Raw genomic sequence first — 27,176 nt, 5'->3', positions numbered from 1 at the left:
TATATATATATATATATATATATATATATATATATATATATAAAAGTAAAAACAAATAAAGAGAGAGAATTAGAGAAGTGATAGTAGTACAAGGGATAGAAAAGTTATATACATGCAGTATAAGTAAAAAGCAAAACTGGTCAAATATGATTTTGTCTGTCGGTGACAGTGACATTTCCGCCAGCCCGTGAAGGCAGCATCCGTGTGGTGGGAGAGGCTGGTTTGTTGACTGACTGCTGGGTCTTCAGGCTGCGCAGGAGCTGCTGCTGAACAACCAGCTACATGTAGCCTTGTCTCAGTTAACAACATGTCAATAATGTAACCGTCGTTGTACAGCTGCAGCCACAGTTTCTGGCAACAAGAAGTTGATCGCCTGCAGATGCATTATCGGTCTTATCGGAACCAGTTTCTTTATAACCGAGCTTGACGTGGTTGTTTAGCCAGCTTTAGCTTTAAGTTATGAGACTGACCAGATAGACTAAACGGCTAAAGTTCCTCCGCAGTGAGATGGGTAACTCTGGGCTCACCAAGAGGTAGTTTATGGACCAGGTTAGCCAGCTAGAGTGCGACATGGAAATCAGAATATGTCCACATGGATTTCTGCAGTGTGTTTTGTGGCTGTAGTCTGATTTAAAGGACTGAAGTGAAGCTAGTAGCTGTCAAACTCTCTCTGGCTGCAGCACTGGCCTAGCACGCAGGCTAGCAGCTAACTAGCTGCACGCCTGGCTCATCTACCAAGGTAAGTGGTTTACACTCATTAATAATTCATTGACAGCTTACTCTGGGTTATTTAAGTGCAAAAACCTCTAATATTAGTTGGCTAAGTAGCTGAAATATAGTTGCATACTCTTGTTTGTATGTATGGTTAGCTAAGCTAGCTCATATAGATAGAGGTGGGTCTGCAGCAGTTAAGTTAATCTATTGACCTCAAATGCAACTACCTTTGTTTACATTTTATTTATTACATCTACTTTACCTATTTTACAAGTGCAATTACCTCTGTTTACATTACATCTATTTTTATATTTTATTTCTCTAGTGTAATACCTCTGTTTATATTTATTTATTACATCTATACCCTACCTATTTTACAAGTGCAATTACTTCTATTTACATTACATCTATTTTTATATTTTATAATTCTAGTGTAACACTTCTTGTTTATATTTATTTATTACATCTACTTTGACCTATTTTACAAGTGCAATTACCTCTGTTTACATTACATCTATTTTTATATTTTATTTCTCTAGTGTAATACCTCTGTTTATATTTATTTATTACATCTATACCCTACCTATTTTACAAGTGCAATTACTTCTATTTACATTACATCTATTTTTATATTTTATAATTCTAGTGTAACACTTCTTGTTTATATTTATTTATTACATCTACTTTGACCTATTTTACAAGTGCAATTACCTCTGTTTACATTACATCTATTTAACCTATTTTATTCCTCTAGTGTAATACCTCTGTTTATATTTATTACATCTATTTAACCTATTTTATTCCTCTAGTGTAATGCCTCTGTTTATATTTATTTATTACATCTACTTTACCCATTTTATTCCTCTAGTGTAATACTTCTGTTTATATTTATTTATTACATCTATTTTACCTATTTTATTCCTCTAGTGTAATACCTCTGTTTATATTTATTACATCCATTTTACCTATTTTATTCCTCTAGTGTAATACCTCTGTTTATATTTATTACATCTATTTTACCTATTTTATTCCTCTAGTGTAATACCTCTGTTTATATTTATTACATCTATTTTACCTATTTTATTCCTCTAGTGTAATGCCTCTGTTTATATTTATTTATTACATCTATTTTACCTATATTATTCCTCTAGTGTAATGCCTCTGTTTATATTTATTTATTACATCTATTTTACCCATTTTATTCCTCTAGTGTAATACCTCTGTTTATATTTATTTATTACATCTATACCCTACCTATTTTACAAGTGCAATTACCTCTGTTTACATTACATCTATTCTTATATTTTATACCTCTAGTGTAACACTTCTGTTTATATTTATTTATTACATCTACCCTACCTATTTTACAAGTGCAATTACCTCTGTTTACATTACATATATTTTACCTATTTTATTCCTTTAGTGTAATACCTCTGTTTATATTTATTACATCTATTTGACCTATTTTATTCCTCTAGTGTAATGCCTCTGTTTATATTTATTTATTACATCTATTTTACCTATTTTATTCCTCTAGTGTAATACCTCTGTTTATATTTATTTATTACATCTATTTTACCTATTTTATTCCTCTAGTGTAATACCTCTGTTTATATTTATTACATCCATTTTACCTATTTTATTCCTCTAGTGTAATACCTCTGTTTATATTTATTACATCTATTTTACCTATTTTATTCCTCTAGTGTAATACCTCTGTTTATATTTATTACATCTATTTTACCTATTTTATTCCTCTAGTGTAATGCCTCTGTTTATATTTATTTATTACATCTATTTTACCTATATTATTCCTCTAGTGTAATGCCTCTGTTTATATTTATTTATTACATCTATTTTACCCATTTTATTCCTCTAGTGTAATACCTCTGTTTATATTTATTTATTACATCTATACCCTACCTATTTTACAAGTGCAATTACCTCTGTTTACATTACATCTATTCTTATATTTTATACCTCTAGTGTAACACTTCTGTTTATATTTATTTATTACATCTACCCTACCTATTTTACAAGTAAAATTACTTCTGTTTACATTACATCTATTTTTATATTTTATTCCTGTATTTAATACGATGACATTAAAGCTTTCTATTCTATTCTATTTACACTCATTAATAATTCATTGACAGCTTATTCTGGGTTGTTTAAGTGCACAAACATCTAACATTAGTTGGCTAACTAGCTGAAATATAGTTGCATACTCTTGTTTGTTTGTATGTATGGTAAACTAAGCCAGCTCATATAGAGGTGGGTCTGCAGCAGTTAAATTAATCTATTGAAGCTATAAGATAACTGTAGCAGGCAAGATCACAGCCTTGTGATGTGTTTGGTCTGCAGCTATAGTTTCTGATATTTGACTGGATGTGTCCAGTTTAACTGTAATTTGGGATTTGCAGTTTTACATAATAACCTTTAGGTGAGCACAGGACTTGGCATGACAACAAACAGCATCCAGAAACTGTTGCATGTTCCCCCTTTTAGTTGTGACGTTATTCACAGCCCAGATTTTAAATGTAATGCACCTATTTTGTGCTACTGAAAGTCAGAATAATATGCATTTTGGTAAAATGATGTGAGGTATGTTGCCAGGCATCCTTTGTGTGTTTTGCAGAAGTTATACCAAATCCACTAATGTCATAGGTGCCATATCCTCTTTCTCACTCTCTGTGGGAAATATTATTACATCAAACAGCATGCTGGATATATAAGTGTTGTGTTTCTCTGCTCATCGACTAACACACGTATCAATGCTGAATCAATATGACCATTAAAGGAACTGACAACAGTTTTGATGAGCAATTAATAGTTTGTCACATACCAAGAACAATACTGACCTTTAACTATTTTCAGTTCCTCAAATGTAAGGATTTGCTGTTTTTCTCTGTTTTGTGTATGGATTGAACCTCCCTTTTTTGGGCTGTTGCAATTCCCTTGACTTCCTTATGACATTTTATGGACTAGTACACCATCAATGGATTAGTCAAATAAATAATTGATAATGACAATAAACATATTCGGTGAAGAAAAGAGGTTAGATGCGCTCCAACCATTTCACAAGGAATAGTAAGTAGGCCTGTGTCCGGTGCTCACAGAATAGGACAACCATGTAACAGGAGAGACTTCAGAGACCAGGTCCAAAGCACGCTATAGCACACGGATTTAAGGCAATCAGCTCTATTAGAGGACTAACGTTTCAATGCCAACTGCGTCTTCATCAGAGTTAAACAGATCTGAGACTCACATTCTCTTAAATAACCTCCCCTAATTGGGAACTGACTGGGGAAAAATGGGGAGGGAACAATAAGCTGCATGTAGGCAGGGTAGACAATCATACATCATATAATAATACTAAAAAGAGAGAAGAAAAAAGAAAAAGAAAATTAAGTAAGTGACTTTTTATGAGTGACAACGTTCATGTACATGTATCAAGAATTATTTAGTAAGAATAATAAATAACATGTATCACAATGATAACGGTAAATACATCCAAATATCATAAACATCTTAAATATCTTAAATACCACTCCCTAATGAGGAGCTCCAGTCTACATTGGGTGAGTGGCCTACATTTAGATTATCACTAGATAAAAAAAAATCCTAAATAAGGGGATACAAAACATCCCTTAGGGGATGTTGTCACTGATGACAGGTCACAAAACAAAATGTTAGTCTTCTAATAAAGTTGATTGCCTACAATCCGTGTGCTCCAGTGTGATTTGGACCTGAAGTCGTTCGTGTTATAATAGTCATATTCACCCTTGGCCTTTTTTTGCGTTTAGATGTTTTACTTATTTGAATCAAGGTGTATGTCATTCATTAATGTAAAAATGAAAACAAATCTACAAATTGATCTAAATGTAGTATGAGTATGAAGCAGTATTATTGTTAATGGCATGTGTATTTACCACTCACTTAAGTCAATATTTGGAGGCGGCACCTTTGACAGCGATTATAGCCAAAGCTTTGCACATCTGGACTCTGAAATTTTCTTTTTTTTACCATTCTGCCATAAGGGTGTAACTGGTGAAGTACCTGGACAACAATTTTGGTTTGCACAGTGTCATCACAGCCATAAACCTGTTGTTGGCTTCCCTAACAAGTGTCTTTTTTGCAGAAATTAATTTTAGAGTGCTTTTATTTTTATTCCTGTTATCCCTCTCCTGATTTGTACTTTTTCAGTAACCTTGTCACAGAATTGTTTCAAATGCTCCTTTTTCTAAATTATGTAGTTTTTACTTTCACATGGAGAAGTATTTTTTTTTCTGTTGGGGGGAAAAAGTCTAATTACATCCACTGTGATTCAGCGATGTAAAACATGAAAAAAGGAGAATGAATAGGTTTTACAAGAACAACAACATCATTTATGACTTTCTTTTAATCGTTAGGGTCTCCTCCTGATGAGGATATATCTCTGTTATGCCATACTGACCTCATTTCTGTCATTAATACTGAAAAAAATATGTTTGGAAGTTTTGGTAATCATTACAAACCAGTCTGATTTATACATATAAAAACAAGCACCGGATGCCAGCAGTGATTTAGCCTATTCTACATTATGAACGTGGAAAAATACAGCACCCATATCTCATCAGTCTGATATAATACTGTCTTTGAGGGAAGGGGAGTAGGGGTGGGCTGAATAGCAGCTGTTTGGATTATTCTGCTTTGCCTCTGCTGAGTACAAAATGTTTACATTTCCCAGTAAGAATTGTATATAGATTCCTCTCCAGTTATACCTAAGTAGCCTCATGAGAAAGTACACATTTTAAACCTGATAAGCTGCATTGAAAAATGTAACAGGGCTATAAATCTCAGTACTCCATTTACGGTGAAACTACAGTCTCTGATTGTATTTCATAACTCTCGCTGAGAGTTGCCCTATTTTTGAATTAGATTTACAAATTGTTTGACCTTTTTCTAGATAATGGTTCGTCTGCACTGCAACTTTATGTAATGTTGGAATTTTGATAACATTTTATGCAACAGTTGAGACCATGCAACTGAGCTGATCACGATGTTTAATTCATCCCACTTAACTAAAAAAAAGAAGAGAAGCCATTATTCTTTCTGCTGACATTTTGCATTTATCTGATTGAAGGTTGCGTGCTGTTGATGGCCTCCCTGCCAGCTATGGACACTGTGACCGACACATGCCCTCCGGTGCACCAGAATGGGACCGCCCATCGGGAATCTCCGAACACAAGGCCAGCTGCTGCTGTTCTGAAGCTTCATTTCTACCACAGCAGCCAAGGAGCGGCTAACTGCAGCTTCCTCAGCTACCCAGCTGGAGACTATGTGGCTGAGGAGCTGTGTATAGATGCCGCCAAGGCATGCAGTGAGTACTCCAGCCGCGCGAGACTGCATAATGCACCCCCATTCTTGCGTTTTGCTGTAACCTGGGGCATAGGTCCCGAGATAAGGTTATCAAGAGGCCGCAGTGAAACATATCAGCAGCAAAATTGTTGGCTTGTTCGATGTTCTCAATGCTTTATTTACAGTTTGTCTAGCTTTCTTTACTCTGTTTCAAGTATAAGCAACATATGGTAGCTTTGCTTTGCTTGGTGTGTTTTTCTTTTTGCAGGGTACAATTTAAGAGTCAATAAAAGTGTGATGCAACTAATACACAGAGCAGGGCCGTGCAGGCTGAGGCTAGACTAACCTGCATGTCGTTGGATTCACATGTTATGTGTTTGATGAAAAAACAAACACAACTGACATTTTAAGACAATCTTTATTGATATTTTGGTCACCTGTGTTGGTACTAGAAACATATAGTTTTCTAGTGTGTGTTCTAGAGCATTATCTATCATCATCTAAGTTTCTCCTAATTTAACACAGTTTGTACAGGTATACTTTAGGGCTCGGCGATATGGTCAAAATCTTCTATCCCAATATAAGTCATTTCATATCTCAATAACAATATCACGATATAGCATGTTTTCTGGTAATTCAATAAATAAATAGTCTATATGAAATAACCACATGGTAAGAACTTTAAGTGAGCCTATATCACGATAGAAACAGTATAGAAAAATATATACAATAGACATTTTTATATAGTTTTGACAATATATATCGTCATATTGCCCAGCCCTAGTATACTGTAGTTTGTTTGTCCGCTTAATTTAAATAAATGAACAAGCACCATTAATTAAGATGAAGCTAGTAACACACAGTATAGCTAACCTGTACTGTTTTAAAGACTATGTACCATAATTGAATGGAGCACAAGTTTACACATATTGCGGTTTCTCATTGTTTGTCTGCTTTAGGTATCTCACCTCTGTACTGCAACCTTTTTGGTCTCTTCCGAGAGAGAGATCGCTTGTGGTTTTCACCCAACCACATCTTCCAGCTTGGCGAACTGTCTACTGAAGATGTGTTTTTCAGAATAAGGTAGCATATGTTATGTTGCGTTTGCTTTGCCTCTTAAGTATCTTTTCCATATTGAAATTTAAATGTCCTCGTGACTTACTGCATTTTCTGTATTACGGTTTACCACAGGTACTACTTCCCTGGCTGGTACAGTGGCGGGGCATCCCGGGCGTATCGATATGGGGTCGCCAAGGGGTCAGAAAGCCCCGTCCTTGATGACTTTGTAATGTCATACCTCTTCTCTCAGGTGAGCACTTCGGCATACAGCCACCGTCTTTATTACAAAAACTGGCTGGAAGTTAGTCCTTTATATGTGCACTTTTTAAAGAAAAATATTCAGGAGCATGTTGTAATTGCCCAGTATTGTAGATTAGGCATCAGAAAATAAGCAGCTCATATCCTTAACAAGTGCACTGACATCAGTTTGTTTGATTACTAGTAAATTTCAGTTGGTTGATAGTAGTAGATAGAAGTAACAAACTATACAATATATAACACAATATATAGAATAAGAAATTAGAAATATGTACAAATATGTTCATCAGACACATATAATACTGTAAATACCACAGTGTATAGGGTGTCCATGGATGTCTTTGGTGAGAAAGATTTCAGTCCGTTGACATACTTTATTCTGTGCTGTAAAAACAGAGCTGCTCATGCAAGCAAGTGGCACCAACAATGAGAGCTGACGAGTGCAGTTATAGCCCTCATGTGAGAGGGAACTCTGTGGGAGCAATTTTGCAACTTGCATGCAAAAATCTGCACCTCAGTGTGCACAAAACCTGAAACAAAATTAAATTCCTACTCACTGTTTTTCGTGTGCACAAGGTTTTATCTGTGCTGAAGGTTTGACAGACCACGGCAGGCTCACAGCAGAGCTATCGTCCAAACAAAGTTCTTGTCCTTATCTGAAACAATTAATTCAGACACACAAAGGAAAGTTTCTTCATATTGAATATTGGTTACAGTCAGGATGCCACTAAAGGCCCTGACACACCAAGCAAACGGTTGGCCACTGGACAGTTTGGGGTCGTCTGTGAGCGTCTGTCGGCCTAGTTTTTGCGTTGTGTTCCGCACTGTCGGCTCTAGTCTGCCTGTGTCAGAAGCTTTTCGGCTGCGGAGCTCGTCGGTGAGAGATATCACTCTGATTGGCTGTTCAGCTTAAATGAGTCGATGCATGAGAAGAAAAACGGAAGTGAGGAAAGTAAGCCAATGCTCTTCTCATTTTTCATCTTCATCTCATCTGATCAATCCAATACACCGATATTTTCACAACGACATGGTCATCAGGAATGAAGCTAAGTGGTGAGTGAGAGTGGTGTGAAAATGGTCAGCAGACGGTCCTTTATTTCATGTACGTATCATAACAACGGCTTGTATATCCGCCGTCCTCGGTCTTCCGCTTTCCCTTTTTGAAAACGGATACAGACTACCGCCGTCTGCTGGTGTGGAGAGGTATTTCCTCTCAAGCAGGCGCAGAACATACGTGGTAGTTGGCCGTCGGCTGTAGTCTTTGCGGTGTGTTCGAGTGCAGCTATTTGGCCAAGACAAAGGCAACATGTGGTGATGCAACTGGTGACCTTTGTCGCCGTTAGTTCTTTGATGTTGGGTTGGTGTGTCTGGGCCCTAAGGCTTGATACTGACAAAAAAAGCAGAAAGCTGCACTGGACCCTCAAGACTTTGGAAATTCACATGTTAAGTGTGTCAATTTGATTCGTGGAATTTCACCAAATACTAATTTTAGACCAAAACCAAGTTTGTCTCTTTTTCCAAATACACTCTGTCTTTCTCAAGCCCATTGGCTCCTACTGAAGACGGAAATCTTTAAAGATGTATATGTAATGTATGTACTGTCATTTTAAGAAATGACAAAAAGTAATTTCCTAAAATAGCTGGGCACTGTAGTCATTATCAAGCATTACTCCAAACAGGACTAAAAAGGGCATGTTTTTGGGGAGTATTTTCAGCCATGAATTGTAGGTAGTGAAGCACCAGGACAGTTTATGTGGAATCCACTAAAAATAAACGGTGTTCATGGTAATCAAGAAAGACGTCACCCAGTGCACCATGTGGCTCATCTATGTAGTTTCCCATTATGCATTTTTGCCACGGGGCTTCCCAACAGGTTCATCTGGCCATGGATGCCACATTGGCTCACGTCTTCAGTACTTATTAATGCTCCTTTGTCCCCTCTGGTTTTGCGGTGATTGAATGGAGTATATTTTCAATTTTGCTGTCTCTCTCTGTTGGCTGCCTTCCTGACCAAAAACAAGTTGTAATCACAGTTTTGTGTTTTTCCACTCAGCACTAACTCTACAATATCTGTGTAGGACAGGAGGAGAAATGTACATTTCCAGCTGTATCATCAGAGCCCTGCATGCCCTCAGTGAAGATATGATTTGTATAAACCACACTGCCATAGAAACGATGTGTGTAGTACAGGTGAATCCAGGTAACTGGAGCCAGTATTATGACTGGTGTTGAACCCTGAGTGAACTGAAGGATTATGTGGATTTGTGCTCATGGAAATTTGCCCTGGTGGCTCGGGATCAGACTGAAAGGGAGAAGGGAAGCACCACTGCGGGGGTCATTTGAAGGTGTAGCACATTGTGTGTTTGCAGCCATTAAGCCGTTACACATGCTTGTATTCACTCCGGACAGATGTTGTGTTTCGCTGTGTGAAGGATGTGTCGAATTCCTCGCAGTCTAACCTACAGCTGAGCTTCTGTGTTTGTCATAAAATAAGACTATTATGACTTCCAAAGGGAAGTGTGTCTCTGCTGAGTCACTGCTCAAAATGTCAGCTGAGTCATATAACTCGTTGGCCCGTTTCCTAGGATCCTTGACCCCTGAACTCAACGTTTACAGTAACTATAGGCTGCCTGTGTTACTGTGTTACTCTCTGTGTGCAGTGGAGGAATGACTTTGTCAACGGCTTGGTGAAGATCCCCAACTCCCACGAGACTCAGGAGGAGTGCCTCGGCATGGCTGTACTCGATATGACCAGAACAGCCAAGGAGAGACAGATGTCACTGTTGGACATCTACCACACAATAAGGTACTAGTGAAACACAAAGGCTGCTTTTCATCTGATTCTTAGGGAATTATCTGAAAAGAACACCTGCTAAGCACTAATTGATGTAATGGTGTAATTAGTGCCAGAACAAAACCTGATTTTCTGCACTGATGCCAAGAAGAGTTTTTTTTCGATATCTTACTTTGAATAATATTAACACTTAATTCTACAAAGCCTTTTGTGGTTGTTTACCAAAACAAGCCAATGTTCTCGAGCATATTAATGTTTGCTGTCTTAACAAAAACAGCTGTACAAGAACTCAAAATAGTCTGAAATTAGCAACGCTGTGGTTTGAATCAGGAAATATCTAATCAGAGAATAAGTTTAAAAAACTAAGAATCTGAGAGAGCTTTCAATGGCAACTTTTTTCGATTTGTATGTGATACAAACATATTTTTTTCACAATTTCAGTACTTTTTGAAGTCAAAAAAGTCCTAGTGACTAGCTTAAAGTTATTTTTATTTGACACAAAAAAGTTTGTGTGCAACTTTAATGTTCAAACTTCTAATCTGTACTTCTATGTCTTGTTGTTAAATGTTTCATTTAGCGCCTTATTATGAGCATTAGACAGCGTTAAAATGATAAGGAATCCCTTTCGCCACTAAAAGTATTAAGAAAAACATATTTTTTAAATGCACGAGACATACACATTTGTATACAATGCTGATACATAAACAATCATGTTTCCCTCTTGCTTACTTCTAGCTACAAGTCATTCTTGCCAAAGGATATGAGTGCTCAGATCCAAGTCTGCAACTTCTTGACGCGCAAGCGAATCCGATTCCGCTTCAAGCGCTTCATCCAGCAGTTCAGTCAGTGTCGGACCACAGTGCGCGACCTAAAGCTCAAATACCTCATCAGCATGGAGTCCCTGGAGAAGGCATTCTACACGGAGACCTTCCAGGTCAGGGAACCGTCCAGCGGACAGCTCATCATCCTGGTGGCAGCAGAAAGCGGCATCCAGTGGTGTCGAGAGAAACTGAAAGATTCTGACCAGGTTGGTATTATGAGTGTGGGCGGTGAGCGTTGTTCTTTTTTGCCATGATATGTTTTACATGTTCAACAAGTAGCTGATTTTTAAATGAGGCCTTTAGTTCCCAGATCACCTCCATAAAAAGCAACAAATGGACATCCGTGCATGGGTCATAATTCCCTAAGAACTTTAAATGTCACCCAAAAACATAGAATTGTGTCCCCAAGGATTGTCCTTTGTTAGTTTGGTGGCATTACTGATAAAAGTCGTTTCTTATGCCGTTTGTTCAGGAGCTGCAGACCTTGTGTGACTTCCCTGATGTCACTGACATCAGCATCAAACAGGCCAGCAAGGAGGGCGCTGCAGAGAGTCGGGTGGTCACCATCCACAAACAAGATGGCAAGAATCTGGTAATTTCACTTTACTCTTTTTTTAACCAGATAAAGAAACTAATTTTAGACCACAGCCAGTTTCAGTCACACTGGTTTGCTATCTCAGAGCGGGCTGTAAAAGTAGAAAAACATTAGATTTTAGAGGCATTTGTTTTCCTCCCCTGCTCTTTGGAGATAATTGGAGAATGGTGGAAGTTTACACATGACGTCTTAATGTGTTTTTTTGTATATTTCAGGAGCTGGAGTTCCCCAGCCTGTCTGAAGCCCTCTCCTTTGTGTCCCTCATCGATGGCTACTATCGGCTGACTACAGACGCACATCACTACCTTTGTAAAGAAGTGGCTCCGCCCAGGCTTGTGGAGGCCATCGCCTCCCATTGCCATAGCCCCATCTCGTAAGTGAACAATAACAAAGCTCAACTTATATTTTACTGATGCATTAAGAAGGGCTTTCACTTTCTCAAAAAATCAAGTTTCAATGAATAAGAAACTTGATTCCGTGCCAGCTGTGGCCAGAGCATTTTGTTTTCGGGTTGTCTGTTTGTCCGTCCCATTCTCGTGAGTACGATATCTCAGGATCGTCTTGAGCAATTTTTTTTTTTTATCACATTTGGCACAAACGTCCACCTGGACTCAAGGATGAACTCATTTGATTTTGGTGGTCAAAGGTCAAGGTCACTGTGACCTCACAAAACATGTTTTTTGGCCATAACTCAAGAATTCATATGCTAATTATGACAATTTAGCACAAATGTCTAACAGAATAAAATGATGAAGTGATGACATTTTGGATAGACATGGATGTAAACTGCAATTTGACTGGTTGGCGGAGGCAAACAACCGCAAGATGCTAATTCTAGTTTATTTTATTAATTTGATTGCAGCCTAATCTTGAACTATGTTATAAGAATGACTTGTTATGTTAATTTGTGGTGTAGGGCTGTAACGGTTGCGTGTAGCCATGCGCAGAATACACTGTATGTAGATTGATGCATGTAATGTGAAACCAAAGTTCACGAGTGTGAGTTCATGCCGTACGCCATCAAGCAGCATGCAACATGTGCTGAGGTTTGCACAACAAGCTGATTAGTATGCGAGTCAGTCAGCATGGCAAATGAAACGCCGGAGCTGGAAGACCCACCTACGGGTTCCCGGTCAGCTCCAACAGCATGTGTGTAATAAGACGAGGTCAGTGTTGTTCTCAGTGTTTATTCACAGTTTACATTTTACTGCTTAATACAGTGCATTACATAAATGTTTCGGAGCTTTGAATGTTTGAATATAGCCAAGGTGGAATTAATTGAAAAGCTCCTCCTAATGCACATTTTATTTTTTATTTTTCTATTTACATCATTTATGTATTTGAAAATCCCTGCCAGCATTCCACAGGTGGTTGGTATTCTTGACATATCCTAGCAGGTAATACTGCATTCCTCAGCGGAGATGCAGTTAAATAACCTGCTGTGCATTTTGTTTTTTGTTGCAGAATGGAGTTTGCCATCAACCGGCTTCAGAGGAGTGGAAACAAGCGAGGATTTTACATTTTGAGATGTAGCCCGAAAGACTATAACAAGTATTTCCTGACTTTCCCTGTTGAGGTAGGTAACACACACCTGTGGTAGCTGGCTCGACACATTTCATCATGAGAATTAATAACTTAGGGGAGAGTAAAAAATTAAATACAGTAAAAAATGATCCTGTTGTGTGTTGACCGAGTCTAATCGTACTTGCTATGGACTTACATTTTATCAGCTGCGTTTGTGCCTCTATGTTGTTTTTCTCTTGGTATGTGTGACTCATATCGTTGGAAATATGTTTATAGTGGTGCCAATACAGCGTCTCAGATTCAGTGGCAACACCAAAACCTTTTTCATTACCTTACCTCGCTGTCGTTGCTGATTTTTAAACCTTTTTTTTTTACCATTTTGTTTCATATAATCTTTAACGCTGTGACAAAACTTGGCCTAAATAGAATAAAAACTAATAAAATGATTTAACTCAAGAAATATCTGATATAAGAATAAGTAAACGAGCCGTGCTAAGACTGACAATAGCACCACTGTGTCCCAAAAACAAAATGTCCTCATTTTAATGACGCACAGAGGGCTCCTTCAAAAAAGTTATGTGGCTCAAACTTTAGTGACACATGCTAGACAGAATACCTTGCAGCATTTCACTGTTGTACAGTTATAAAATCCTGCCTCAAATAAGTATAAACTGGTGTATCATAGTGTTTGATAAGCCTTCAAACTGGACTCCCTGGTTTCATCTTGTTACCTGTAACGTAGCAGCACGCGACTGTTGTCGTTCTAAACATGACTAAAGAATCTGACCTCCATTCTGTGCCAACTTGACACGATTTTTAGTACTCAGAGCAAACACAGTTTGGTCATACAGGGTCGGTACCAAGCTGCACTATATACGACTACATGTAGAGTAATGCATTTTATAAAGAGATTCTTGTTTTATTCCCCCAAGTGTTTTTATTGTACAATTGAATCCTGTGTCTCAGTCAGAATCAGACTTGGTGTTGTTGTGTTACTATCGATTCCATGACTGAAACTGTAATTATATGCATTTCAACCATCTGCCCTCCTCTTTGTGTTGGGTGCTGTAGGTGTATGATGCTGTAGAATACAAGCACTGCCAGATAACCAGGTCTGCCACCGGGGAGTATAACCTGAGTGGAACCAAAAGAAACTTCAGCAGCTTGCAGGAGCTTCTCAGCTGCTACCAAAAGGAAACTGTGCGCTCTGACAGCGTCATTTTTCAATTCAGCAAGTGCTGTCCACCTAAATCCAAAGGTAAAACTGATAGATTTGTCCAGGGCTGTATGTATTCTACTGTCTAATGTGTAGTGTAAAAACTAAACCATTATATGCTGCAAGATTTATGTATACATGTATAATTAAAGTTGAAGCGGGTGTAGCTGATGGATGGATGGAGTCCATGGACCTCCAGCTGTATGGAGTTCATATGCTGCTGAATACAGAGACAGTGTTTTGGACTCTTTGTTCCCAAAGAAGGAGTCAACTGCCCTGCACAACTTAACGCTCATGTAGTGCACTCTAATATGACGTGAATATTGAAGTAAAGTGGTGAGGGAGAGCGTTCATTTTCAGAATTGGGATTAGAGGTGAAACGGATCACTAAACTCACGGTTTGGATCGTATCATGGTTTTGAGTCGCGGCTCGGATAAGCAGAAAAAAATTGAGCAAATATAACTTTTAGAGATGCTCCGATCACGTTTTTTTTGCCAAAGCTACAGATTGCCGATCAGCGATGAGCCACATCGACCAATACAGATCATTTTTTGTTTTTTTTATATATTAAAATGTTATCCTTTTATTTTCTTATTGTCATCTTTAGTGGTTATTTGCATCAAAACACACAATTCAAATGTTTAGGAAATAAAAGATTGTATTTTTATTGATAAATAAATCAACTACGGTCCATTACACCACTAACTGGGATACATGGAGTATAAACTATCAACCTGGATGACTCAAAGGCGTCTCATTCATTGTGCTTATGTAGTTAGACCGAAACTGGTCTGAGCTGGGAATTTTAACAACGTGGTGGATCCATTTCCAGAAAATGATGATGAAGAAATGCAGAGTTTCAACATGTCATATACTCCACTTCTGACTCACATTATGTTTTTCTTTTTCAGTTTGATCACTTTCAACTTAGGAAACTACAAATCATTTTCTTGAAAGTTTGGTTTTCTATAAGATAGTTTTCCTTTCTCTCCACCAACAGAAAAGTCCTGCCTCCTCGTGTGCAGGAGCAACAAGGGCTCTGAAGTGCCTCTATCTCCGTCTCTACATCGACACATCAGTCAGATGGTGTTTCACAAGATCAGGAAAGAAGATCTGGAATTTGTAAGCTTGGTTTGCATGTTCAGGACAATCATATGTCTATATTTCCACATCTGTCTAACTATTCGTTACATGAACATGTATTATAGTCCGCTATTATTGTGTTGTAGCACTAAATCACTATACCACCATCCTATATTGTGCATTTTACTAACACGTCATGCCCTTTCAGATGGAGAGTCTCGGCCAAGGGACATTCACCAAGATCTTCAAAGGGGTCCGCAAGGAGCTGGGAGATTATGGACTCATGCACCAAACCGAAGTTGTCATGAAAGTCTTGGACCAGGCCCACAGGAACTACTCCGAGGTCTGTGGCTGCTAAAATTGTGCAAAACGTTTTGTTTTCACAGCCATAAATTGGTTATTGGTAAAATGTAAGAACACAAAAAGATATTGAAGGTTGGAGCAGGTTTACCTACAGCGCATTTAGGCTGAGGAATAACCAACTGGTGAAGAACGAGAGCCGCTCAGCTGCTGCTCAGCAGGCAGAGACAGACAGTGGGGAACAGCAGCGTGTAGAGCCGACATCCAACTTGGTGAATTAAGGGTTTATTTAGAGTTGGTGATTGTTGGAACAGTGGAATAACTAACCAAGACGGTTTTGGGGAGTTTTATTTTGTTTCTGTCGAGGGAATTAAGTACATTTTATGATGAGATAATAAGGCTTAAGCCCTAGTTATGCTTTCCGCATGGACGGTCGCACAGACCTGGGCTGATGCGGAATTGTGACGAGGAAAATGTTCTGCTTTGTGTGGGTTTCTCCTCGCGGCAAAATAACTCCCAAACTGTAGGGGGACAGTATATCGAAAACGGCAAGCATTAGTACGGTGAAAGAGAGAAACTTTAATTCAGAAGATATAATACAGTTGTATTTTCTGTTTAATAAGGAGAATGGTTGTAAGGATATTTCCTTGACAGAGCCAGAGATCGGCACACTCCTCTGCTCTGCCAAGGAGACCTAAGAGTAGATAAATATATTAATTCAGTGCCTTTTAAATGGGGGCGTCAACCTCACGTTTACGAGCATATTGTTGTAAAAATAGACTTGAACGCAAGCCTGCACGGAGCCGGTGCAGACAGCTGCATAGATTAAAATGAGAGCGAATCGGTAGCGTGAGACATGAGAGTGAAAAAACATGTGTGATACGTTTTCGGTCTAAACGAGGAGTTAGACAATTGTGGTTTGTATTCATTCAATCAAACATTACAACAGTGGTTGTCGCAGAGATTTGCACTCTACTGAGTGCACTTTTCTAGTTTATTTTACTTTGGTTTCTTGCACTTCTCTGGATATTCTTTTTTTTAGCATTTAGTCTCTTGCGGATCACATTATGGTAGTGCCGAACTTATTTCTAAATTAATTGATGTAAACAGGTTTTTTTCCCCCAAAACCGATTAATTGTTTAAGTCATTTTGTCCAACATTCACTGTCTTGAGCTTCTCAAATTTTAGGATTTGCTGCTTTTCTTTTTCATTTTTATATTTTAAGTTTTTAATATTATATAGTTATAATAGCCAATTTCACAATTTTCTGAAATTTATAGAGAAAACCATTAATGGAGGAAATACTCCAAATATAAATACTCCACTTAAAGGGTACAGTAGGTTCACACTTTTTCAAGTCTGTCTAAAATAGTCAAGTGCTCATACAAACATTGAAACAGGATTTGCTTGCTGTCATAATTTCTCCTGTTCATACTGGCCATTCATAAATCTTTATTAAAGTGCTTCCGGTGTGAGTGATGGGGCACAAAATCAAAAAGAAGTTTATTTGACGCTTCAGCAGTCTGAGTCAGACAAATCACGCAGATTTCTTCCAGTTAGTCTTTTTTAATGCAAACTCACTCTTTTTGTAGACCTGAAAAATTGTGAACCTCTCCTTTAATTAAAAAATGATCGTTAGTTGTTGTGGTTGTTGGTGTATCTTCTTGTCCATCATGGGCACATACATAATATAGTTTTCTATCTTCTCTGTCTCCTCTTGTCCTCCAGTCTTTCTTTGAAGCTGCCAGCATGATGAGCCAGTTGTCCCATAAGCACCTGATCCTTAACTATGGTGTGTGTGTCTGCGGAGAAGAGAGTAAGTCAGCCTTAGAGACACACTCGCAGCTTGTTACGCTATAACCAATACTGTATGTCCTCGTTTGTCCTTACAGTGAGAAGAAAAAAGAGAACGTTGTAACACACATTCGTTGAGCTTATGTCATTATGGTGTCACGATGTCAAGAGTCTGCCATGCTCCGCCACTGTATAATCTTGACCAGATTCTATGAACTCGAGGCTCAGAGCAGTGATTAAACTAATGGGCATGGTGGGCTATTCTTAGGAGGATTACAATCCCCTGCCCCAGAAACTTTCGCCTGCCCTGCTCTCTCTTTACCTCATGTGACTTCTGCCGCTATCGTAGGTTTGCTTTCTGCTTTTATTATCAGAACTGACATTGATTAATTGGAAATTGTAATATGATTTGTAATGATAGCACCTTTATTCTTGTTGGGTAGTGAATTTTTCTTATATTATATTTCGTTGTTGAGTTTCTGTGTGTGTATTTGGTAACTAAGATGTACATTTTTGGATAATTATCTGTACTATACCTGCAGAGATACACTAAATGAAATGTGACATCGAGATATTTTAATTACAATAGAACATCATACAGCTGTCTAAAACCTCAAGAGTAAACACCCCAGTGTTCATTTTACAGTGAGAAATCCAAATATGATCTTTACTCTTTTACTTATCTGAAAAAGTGAAAAACACTGAAAACAAGTGTGAAACGATGTTGCTGGAAGTAAAATCCTCAATAAGTGAACGAGGTTAAATGTTAAGTACACCAAATATATAAATAAATACTTAAAAGACAATGTTATGCTTTATGTGCTAGATAATGTAAAAATTAACCTCTCAAGTGTCCTTGTCAAAAGACACTTTCCTGCTCTCTCCTTGCAGCTCCTTATGTACTTGCTGACGTAAAATTGATGTTGTATTTAAGAATTGGGTTGTAATCGCACATTTTTTTTTCTTTTTTAGATATCATGGTGCAGGAGTATGTGAAGTTTGGTTCCCTGGACACCTACCTGAAGAAGAACAAGAACTCGATAAACATCCTGTGGAAGCTGGAGGTGGCGAAGCAGCTGGCCTGGGCCATGAACTTCCTGGTAAGAATTTGTGTGTAATGTTAGATTTGATGCCAAGTTATTCAAGTATTGATGAATATCAATTTGGGCTATCAAATTAACATGATAATCAGTTTTAACGCCAGTAATTTCTTTAACGCAACTTGCGATTTTTAGACTGTAGCGGGTTCAATTTTAAAGCTAGAGTGAAGATACTGGTATCATACCAAGGAGGCTAAATAACGCTCCAAACTTGCACAAAACTTTGGTGAGGAAAAACTAGCCTGGCCATTTTCAAAGGGGTCCCTTGACCTCTGACCTCAACATATGTGAATGAAAATAGGTTCTATGGGTACCCACGAGTCTCCCCTTTACAGACATGCCCACTTTAAGATAATCACATGCAGTTTGAGGCAAATCATAGTCAAGTCAGCACACTGACACACTGACAGCTGTTGTTGCCTGTTGGGCTGCAGTTTGCCATGTTATGATTTGAGCATGTTTTTTATGCTAAATGCAGTACCTGTGAGGGTTCCTGAGCAATACTTGTCTTCGTCTTGTGTTGTTAATTGATTTATAATAATAAATATATACATACTTTTGCATAAAGCAAGCATATTTGTCTACTCTCATGTTGATAAGGGTATTAAATTCTCCCTTTATGCTACATTTTCAACGATAAAAAAATGTGCGAATAATTTGCGATTAATTGCAATGAAATATTTTAATCGATTGACAGCCCTAATATCTATTTGTGTGCTGCTCGTATTTAATTTGGTACACAAATCGTAATAAAAAACTGAGTTAAATTGTAAAAAGAAACTGTAAGAAGAGTGATTAATTGTTTTCTTAGTGTTGGTAAGAGACTAGTCTGAGTCACCGGGTGCAGGCTGGGTATAAGCCTGCGTATCCTATGCAGCATTCTCCTGCAAGGGCACCGTCGCCGCATACTGTGCTTAGTGTCGCTGAAGACGATTGTGATTGGTTTAAAGAACTAGCCAGAGTGTGTTTCCCCTATAGCAGAATGTTAATGTGTGGAGCCAGACCTTTCTTTAGAGCTGACACAGCACTGTGGAGATAGGTCTGTCTATGTGAGACTATTAAGAGACTGATTTATCTCTCCCTTTCTGAACCTGCAGGAAGAAAAGCATCTTGTCCACGGGAATGTCTGTGCTAAAAACATTCTTCTGATCAGAGAGGAAGACCGGCGGGCTGGGAACCCCCCCTTCATCAAACTGAGTGACCCCGGCATCAGCATCACCGTCCTGCCCAAAGAAAGTGAGTTCATGGCTGTCCTCACCTTAGCTGTAATACACCTCTTTAATCAGCAGGGGGCGGCCGTTTAACAAGGTTGTGTTTGCAATGAGATGGTTCCCTCTTAAATCCATGTTGTATTTGGATTGTTTTGTTTTGTGTGATGCTTAGTTACAGAAAACACAGGTAAAATGACAAAAGACAAAAAAAAGGAGTTTTATTATAAGAGAATGGTTGCATTATGTTAATTCCTCACTACTAATTTGCAATTAGTTTATAAAATCAAAGTTAATCAGCTGAAGTTCTGCCTTAAAAATGATTTACTAACAGTGGTGGGTTAAATGTTTTTGTTTTTGATCAGTCCTGACTGAGAGGATCCCTTGGGTGTCCCCTGAGTGTGTCAAGGACCCTGCCAACCTGAGCCTGGCTGCAGACAAGTGGAGCTTTGGCACCACCCTATGGGAGATCTGCAGTGGTGGGGAGAAACCTTTAGCAACACTGGACAACTCTAAGGTAGGGCTGGGTGGTGTGACCTCAAATATATATACTGTATCAAGGTATATATATATATTGTTGGATTGATTACGATGCCTTTGATTACGATGCCTTGATTCTGTTTATACCGATAATAAAATGACTACATGATTTTATCTATTTAGACTTCCTATCATAAGATGAATCTGCACATTGTCCACCTTACTTTTGTCTCACAGAAAACCCTGTTCTACGAGGACCACCACCAGCTTCCTGCACCAAAGTGGACTGAACTGGCTAACCTGATTACCAGCTGCATGGACTACGAGCCCGCGTTCAGGCCCACATTTCGTGCCGTTATCCGTGACCTACACAGCCTCTTCACACCAGGTCGGTGTCTACGCTCCTAATAGTGTTACGACAGGGAATCTAGGTCACACCAGTGTGGAATCTCAAATGTCTTCAGACACACACCCCTTGACACACATTTATCATAGGGTCTTCAGAAACATGTCAGTGAAAAGGGAGACCCGGCTCCTGTCTTTATTAGGGCATTATTAGCTGCTAATTGGAATGAGATGAGGAACGGAGTAGGGATAGTGTTCGAGGAATTCTTCAGCATTTTGGGAATGTTTGGAAGTTTAATTTAATATCTGTGTAATTAATTTAGAGATTGGTCCAAGATGCGATTAGCTTGTTGATTCCTGAGCTGTCCATTTATCTCTTGAATGTTCATGATTTTTGTCTTTGTGTCCCCAGACTATGAGTTGATCGTGGACAGTGACATCCTGCCAAACAGGACGGTGGGCTCCGGCTGGTCGACTGGCGGCTTTGAGAGTCAGGAGCCGGCTCAGTTTGAAGAGAGACACCTCATATTCTTACAGCAGCTCGGCAAGGTATGAAGACGTGTGCTTTAAAGAGCAAATCAACCCATGTTGACCCCTTTTCCACTTAAAATAAGATTGCGTTTGGCATATGTTGTCATGACGTTTTTAGACTTCTACTCATGCCTCATTAATTGAGCCCTAAACACAGGCAGAGTTTATGGGTATTGTATCTAGATCTAATGAGTGGATTATTATAGGATTATCATATAATAAACTAGAGCTGCCCCCTCTTGTAAGTCTACTAAGAATGTCTTTGGTTGAGGACAGCCCTATAATAAACAATTAACTTAGATGCTTACATGTTCTTGTCATGTCAAATAATTTTTCAGCTATTTGTTAATTTGCAGATATAGTGATAGAAGTCCATAAATACACTTTGCACAGCTCTTCTCCACTACACCATGCTTTATTCACCAAATGTTTTTCGGCTGGCGTACTGCAGAAGAGTTTGGGTGTAATGTGCTATAATCTTGCTGGACTTACATTGAAGCTCACACTGGTCTGAACCTCGCTGTGTTAAGAAATAGAGTGAAATCTGAAATCAAACTATGAGTAAAAAAAAAAATGACAGTTCATTTAAGTTGCTCTTCTCTTAAAGGGAAACTTTGGCAGCGTGGAGATGTGTCGATATGACCCGCTTCAGGACAACACTGGAGAGGTCGTGGCTGTGAAGAAACTCCAGCACAGCACCGCAGAGCACATACGAGACTTCGAGCGAGAGATCGAGATCCTGAAATCTCTGCAGCATGAGAACATCGTCAAGTACAAAGGCGTTTGCTACAGTGCAGGTACAGTTGACCTATAATTAATACCTCCTTTCTCCTAATGTTCCAGCACTGAAAATGTTTCCTAATTTGGGGGGAGAATTCGAAAAGTTACAGAAAACTTGCTGCACACATCCTGTATACTTTTCTCTACAGATTTACCACTTATCACCACGCCTGCCTATATACTGTAGATATACTGTAGATTTTTTTCTACTAGTTTCAGTGACGAGCAAAACAAAACTTTGGCCAACGGATTTGTACCAAACTTTATTATAATATCAGTGCATTTACTGTAACTATACTTATAATATAATATAATATAAACCAGCTGTATTGAACAGCAAATGCAGTTTATCTATCAGTCAATGAATGTGAAACTGAGTGTCTGTCACATAAATAGAGTTCATATATTAAACACCAAATATGGTTAGCATATTCTACAAATGTCCTCACCAAATAAATATTACTTTAGTTTTAGTTAACATGATTTAGATTCTCTTTTTTTCTTTAGTTGTTGATGGACATCCACTAAATATAACGTCATTGTATCCATCCCTTTTTAATGATAAACAAGCTATATCAAACAATTATAATTTTGCTACTACTCAGTCTCAGTATCAGCCTTATTATTGGTAAATGAGGACAGTACATTCAGAGTTGTCAGCAGGGCAGGAATTTCACCTCGATGGCCCCTCTGTCTGGCTTTGATGCCCTTTTTTCGCCGTTTTCTCCTCTGCCTCTTTCCTGTCAGTACGGTTTTCAGACACCAGTGCCTTTTGTAGAGATTCTGAATTCTTATTGGCAACATCAAGTGAAATGCTGCACACATAACCAGTGGTGGGTTCGATTTTGATTTTGAGCCTGGTATGAACTGCTGGAAAACCGGGCTATTTATGACGATAGTTTGAGATCAGGCGTAGCTGTGCTGTGTTCCGGCTGCCCTGGCATTTGGCCCTCAAAAAATTGACAACACTAAAAGACCAAGTGGCCTGGTTGTCAGTCAATCAAGGAAATCTTTGCAAGTTCAAGACTTTGTGGCTGCTCGGTCCTTCTGGATGGATGACACAGTTTCTTTTTGGTTTCTCTCAGGACGACGAAATCTGCGTCTCGTCATGGAATATCTGCCCTATGGAAGTCTGCGAGATTACCTCTTGAAAAACAAGGAGAGGATCGACCACAACAAGCTTGTGCATTACACTTCACAGATCTGCAAGGTACTTCCCTTTTGTCCTATTTATCCAGTTTTGTCACATTATTTGTGGAGCCGCTGATCACTGAAGCTACAGATACAAAAATATGTTGTTTTTCCTGTGTTCACAGGGTATGGAGTACCTGTCAAGCAAGCGGTATATCCACAGAGACTTGGCAACACGAAATATCCTTGTGGAGAGTGAGCTGAGGGTGAAGATAGGAGACTTTGGCCTCACCAAAGTTCTGCCTCAGGACAAGGAGTACTACATGGTGAAAGAGCCAGGAGAGAGTCCCATATTCTGGTCAGATTCCACACTTCTGTTGTTGTTATCTTTTTAGCATCTTTGTTCTCTCCATAGCAGAAGTCTCCACCCTCCTCATGATGCGTTACAGAGTGCTGCTACTGAGTGCGACTTAATTTAAGAAATCAAAATCAGCCTTTTGTTGGGGTTTGACACAACGTTTCCTGTTAATAATTCATGATTGTTAATCCAAGTTAGGAATTGTTGTACCATTATTTTATTTTTTGTTTTTTTCTGTGATATTGTTTTGGATTCAAAACTGTGATACCTGTCCTAGTGTTGAACTCACAACCTTTCTAAGAGAAGTAAAACAGGGACAGACGATCACACTTTGTGCTATTTTCTAGGTATGCCCCCGAGTCATTGACTGAGAGCAAGTTCTCTGTGGCATCAGATGTCTGGAGCTTTGGAGTGGTGCTTTATGAACTCTTCACCCACAGTGACAAGAACTCCAGCCCACCAGCAGTACGTGAAAATACACACTCATGCATGCATGCACTGGCTTTTTCACTGACTGTTCAACTTTTCACTTCGCTTTCACAAACCATAGTCCATTTGGTTCGTCCGAATTATACTTTTGGTTTGTTTTCTGATTGGGTTCAGTTTCACAATGCACAAAATAATTTATAGAGGGACGTGTACGAAGGAGCGAATTTAGAGCTGCCACTTCTATGCAGGGAATCACAGACTGATATATTGCTGTCTACATTTTTTCATTTTGTCTCAGCACTGATCGACTTTATAAATGTCCCTATTTTTGCCGGCTTTATTTAACATATTCTGTATGTTCTCTTCGGCCCATATGTCAAACAAACATCGGACTTCTGCAAAAGTCCAAGTCAGTCCTCTCCCACTCATGTTAACCTGTCGTTTAACTGTGTCCATCTCAACACACGCCCACACAGGCTGCCTGTGTTCTGGTTCGCTTGGACGCGGTCCGAAACCACCTCTCGCAAGCGCTCTTGGTCCGTTTGTTTTCCGCTCCATCTACAAAAATGCCGTTGGCCAGTTCCCAGTGCTATTTAACGGCATAATAAGTGAATGAGTCATTTTTATTATCTGTAAGGATCTTCTTCTTATTTTCTGTAAATCAAATAGATTTTTAAATCTATTTTTGTCTTGGCTGTCACCATTCTCCTTCTCAGGTTTTTATGTCCATGATGGGGAATGACAAGCAGGGGCAGCTGATCGTCTATCACCTCATTGAGCTCCTCAAGTCAGGCAGCAGGCTGCCTCAACCTCTGGGGTGTCCCGCTGAGGTAGGAACACTGCTGTTTACTCTCTGACTGGTTCCACTTGTCACATACATGTACACTTACATACGGTAAACATACTGTGTATACTTGCACTCATACAAGAACACTATCTCACCTACATGTATGTGTCAATGAATACTCAGGTGATTTGTATAGTCTCTGGTAAATAAACTGACACATAAATAAATACAAATTCATAGGCAGATTTGTAGTATGCAAACAATTTGTATTTGCTTAGCCAATGCAGAGCCTTGCCAGATTACGTTGCCTTGGGTTGTGGCAAAAGTTGAATCAGCTTCAGTATTCTTGCGATAACTTTGGTATTTTCAATCTGGACCCTATTTTCCCCATGTTTTTGTGTCTAAGTGATTAATGGCGACAACTCTTTCTGAAACTGGTCCAGTATTGAGGGAGAACGCTGCAGACGGCAGCCACTGAACCGGTTGTAATGTAATCGCTCGGGGCAGCTCCTCACCGTCAATGTTTGTTATTGCCACTGACAGACGTTATGGAAAGGACCCTACAGAGAAATAATATGTTCTTTTTACCGTTGAGGATTTGCCCCGAGCGATTACATTACAGCTCATTTAGCGACTGCAGCGTACTTTCCTCAATACTGGACCAATTTTAAAAAATGTTGTCCCCATTAGTCACTAAGACACAAAAACATGGGAAAATAGGGTCCAGAATTACCCTTTAAGGCACCAAATAAACATCCACAGTTCAACTCCCAGCAAGGGGGCCTTTGTTTCCATTCCTTCTCTTTCCCAACGTTGCCTGTTTCTCTCACACTGTCTGTCAGATTAAACGCAAAAAAATGTCATTTCCATCAGGAGTGACTGACCTGTAATGATTTTTGTTGTTTGCTCATCTCAGGAACTCATCCATAATTATCTGTCTTCCTGCTCTTTCTCTCAGATACAAGAGATCACGGAGGAGTGCTGGGACAACGACCCCGGCTTGCGTCCTTCTTTCAAGGAGCTCGCCCTGCGCATCGACTTGTTCAGGGACAGTAAGGGGTTTTAGACAGAATAATCACCCAAAGTGCCGTGCTCCTCTTCAACCGAGTCGCTCTTAACGTTGTTGCCCTGTTTGTGGCAAAGAAACACAAAAGCCAAAACAAGGTCCTTCTCCTGGTTAGTGCCAGCGTGTGGCAAAGCAGCTTGTGACTGGAAGAGTGATGGTTCGAAACTAGGACCAGCTCAAAACTACTGCCAAGGTGCCTTTAAGCAAGGCACTCAACCCCCATTTCTATAATGGAGTGGCATAGTGGCAAGCAGCAGAAAGGAAATGAAGGCTCGGATGCAAAGAACTGTTGAAGGTGATGTTGGTTCAGTTAATCTTCCTGGAGAAAGTTTTAAAAGAAGATTTTGTGGAGACTGTGAGTAGACTATTGCCAGGCCTAAAGCTAGAGATGCTTGTGTCAAACAAGTTCTGTGTGTGTGTCTGTGTGTGTGTGAGAGAGAGTGTGTGAGAGAGTGTGTGTGTGTGTGTGTTGTGTCGTGTCCATATAAACAGCTAGCAGGGCTAGCTCTTGCCACCCCCTTTTCCCCTCACCTTAAGAGAAATGGTCTAATAGAGCCGAGTGTTTTCTATGTATGTGTGTATATACCTACAGTTTATTTGTGTACATATGTCCAGAAAAATTTTATAATTTTATAAAATGAAAATATAGTAAATACTATATTTGAACTACCAGCAAGATGTCAGTTTAAATGAAGTACATACAAAGGTGATTTAAAAATCCGTTATTGTTTTATGTTTTCATTGTGAGAGGTGGTGTGAAAATTAAAGAACAGTTTAATTCAATTTATATCTGTTAAGCAAATTCTTGTGGTCGATCGCTTTGAAACTCCTCATTATTTCCACAGTATAAATGAATGTATGCTGTGACACCAAAACCAGCTAAGAAGCTCAAGAACAAATTACTCATGTTTTGAAATTTTAATTTATGGGGAAATGAGACAAGTTTCTCAATACACATAAAAATCTGAAGCATATCGGACAATGTCATTTTGTTGATTAAGACTAGAAAAGTTAGTAGGATGTAAAAAACTGCATTAATATATCAGTGCATCTTACAAGAAAGGAAGTTGATCATAAAGATGACACAAATTGAGCTAGCCAGCTCCAGATTTAACACACACATGTTGGTTTACATTTGCATAAAGCAAGCTTATTTCAAATTCAAGACCTTTATTTGTCCCTGAGGGACAATTGGTTTTGCCGTAGTAGCAAACAACAACAACAACAACAACAACAACATCTCATCACAATAAGACAATATACACATACTGTACATTCCCACATACTAAAACACTGAAAAAGGTGAAACCTTGAAGAACCAAAAATGAAAAGAGTTACAATATTAAGATAATGACAAGAACAGAAGAACAGGTATGGGTGGATGTGCTGATACTACCTGTACTTTACGGCGTTGAGCAGTGAAATGGATGGATGGTATGAAAGGAATTTATATCGGTTAGTT

The 27,176-nt window shown here is 38.8% G+C and overlaps 1 protein-coding gene across 1 annotated transcript; it reads left to right on the top strand.

Moving 5' to 3' along the window:
* Window positions 1–195: 195 nt before the first annotated feature.
* On the top strand, window positions 196–26,498 carry jak2b (Janus kinase 2b). The gene is made up of 24 exons (XM_037778167.1): window positions 196–739; window positions 5,840–6,076; window positions 7,014–7,137; window positions 7,246–7,363; window positions 10,032–10,177; window positions 10,901–11,192; window positions 11,459–11,578; window positions 11,797–11,954; window positions 13,046–13,157; window positions 14,177–14,363; window positions 15,323–15,444; window positions 15,614–15,748; window positions 17,434–17,521; window positions 18,472–18,599; window positions 19,697–19,835; window positions 20,173–20,324; window positions 20,525–20,675; window positions 21,045–21,181; window positions 21,771–21,960; window positions 23,029–23,153; window positions 23,260–23,432; window positions 23,780–23,897; window positions 24,578–24,691; window positions 25,607–26,498. Exons 2-24 carry the CDS (start codon window positions 5,854–5,856, stop codon window positions 25,712–25,714), a joined length of 3,360 nt encoding a protein of 1,119 aa, XP_037634095.1. The 5' UTR covers window positions 196–739; window positions 5,840–5,853; the 3' UTR covers window positions 25,715–26,498.
* Window positions 26,499–27,176: the final 678 nt, after the last annotated feature.

Source organism: Sebastes umbrosus, chromosome 8, assembly GCF_015220745.1.
Source record: "Sebastes umbrosus isolate fSebUmb1 chromosome 8, fSebUmb1.pri, whole genome shotgun sequence".
NCBI lineage: Eukaryota > Metazoa > Chordata > Actinopteri > Perciformes > Sebastidae > Sebastes > Sebastes umbrosus.
This window is presented reverse-complemented; position numbering and strand designations above follow the sequence as displayed.

What these genes read in the sequence shown, in the direction of transcription:
- jak2b (XM_037778167.1), top strand. Translation starts at nt 5,854, where the DNA reads ATGGCCTCCCTGCCAGCTATGGACACTGTGACCGACACATGCCCTCCG. An exon ending in ACACTTCACAGATCTGCAAG is followed by an intron (nt 23,154 to 23,259) that starts GTACTTCCCTTT and finishes CTGTGTTCACAG; the next exon opens with GGTATGGAGTACCTGTCAAG. An exon ending in AGAACTCCAGCCCACCAGCA is followed by an intron (nt 23,898 to 24,577) that starts GTACGTGAAAAT and finishes TCTCCTTCTCAG; the next exon opens with GTTTTTATGTCCATGATGGG.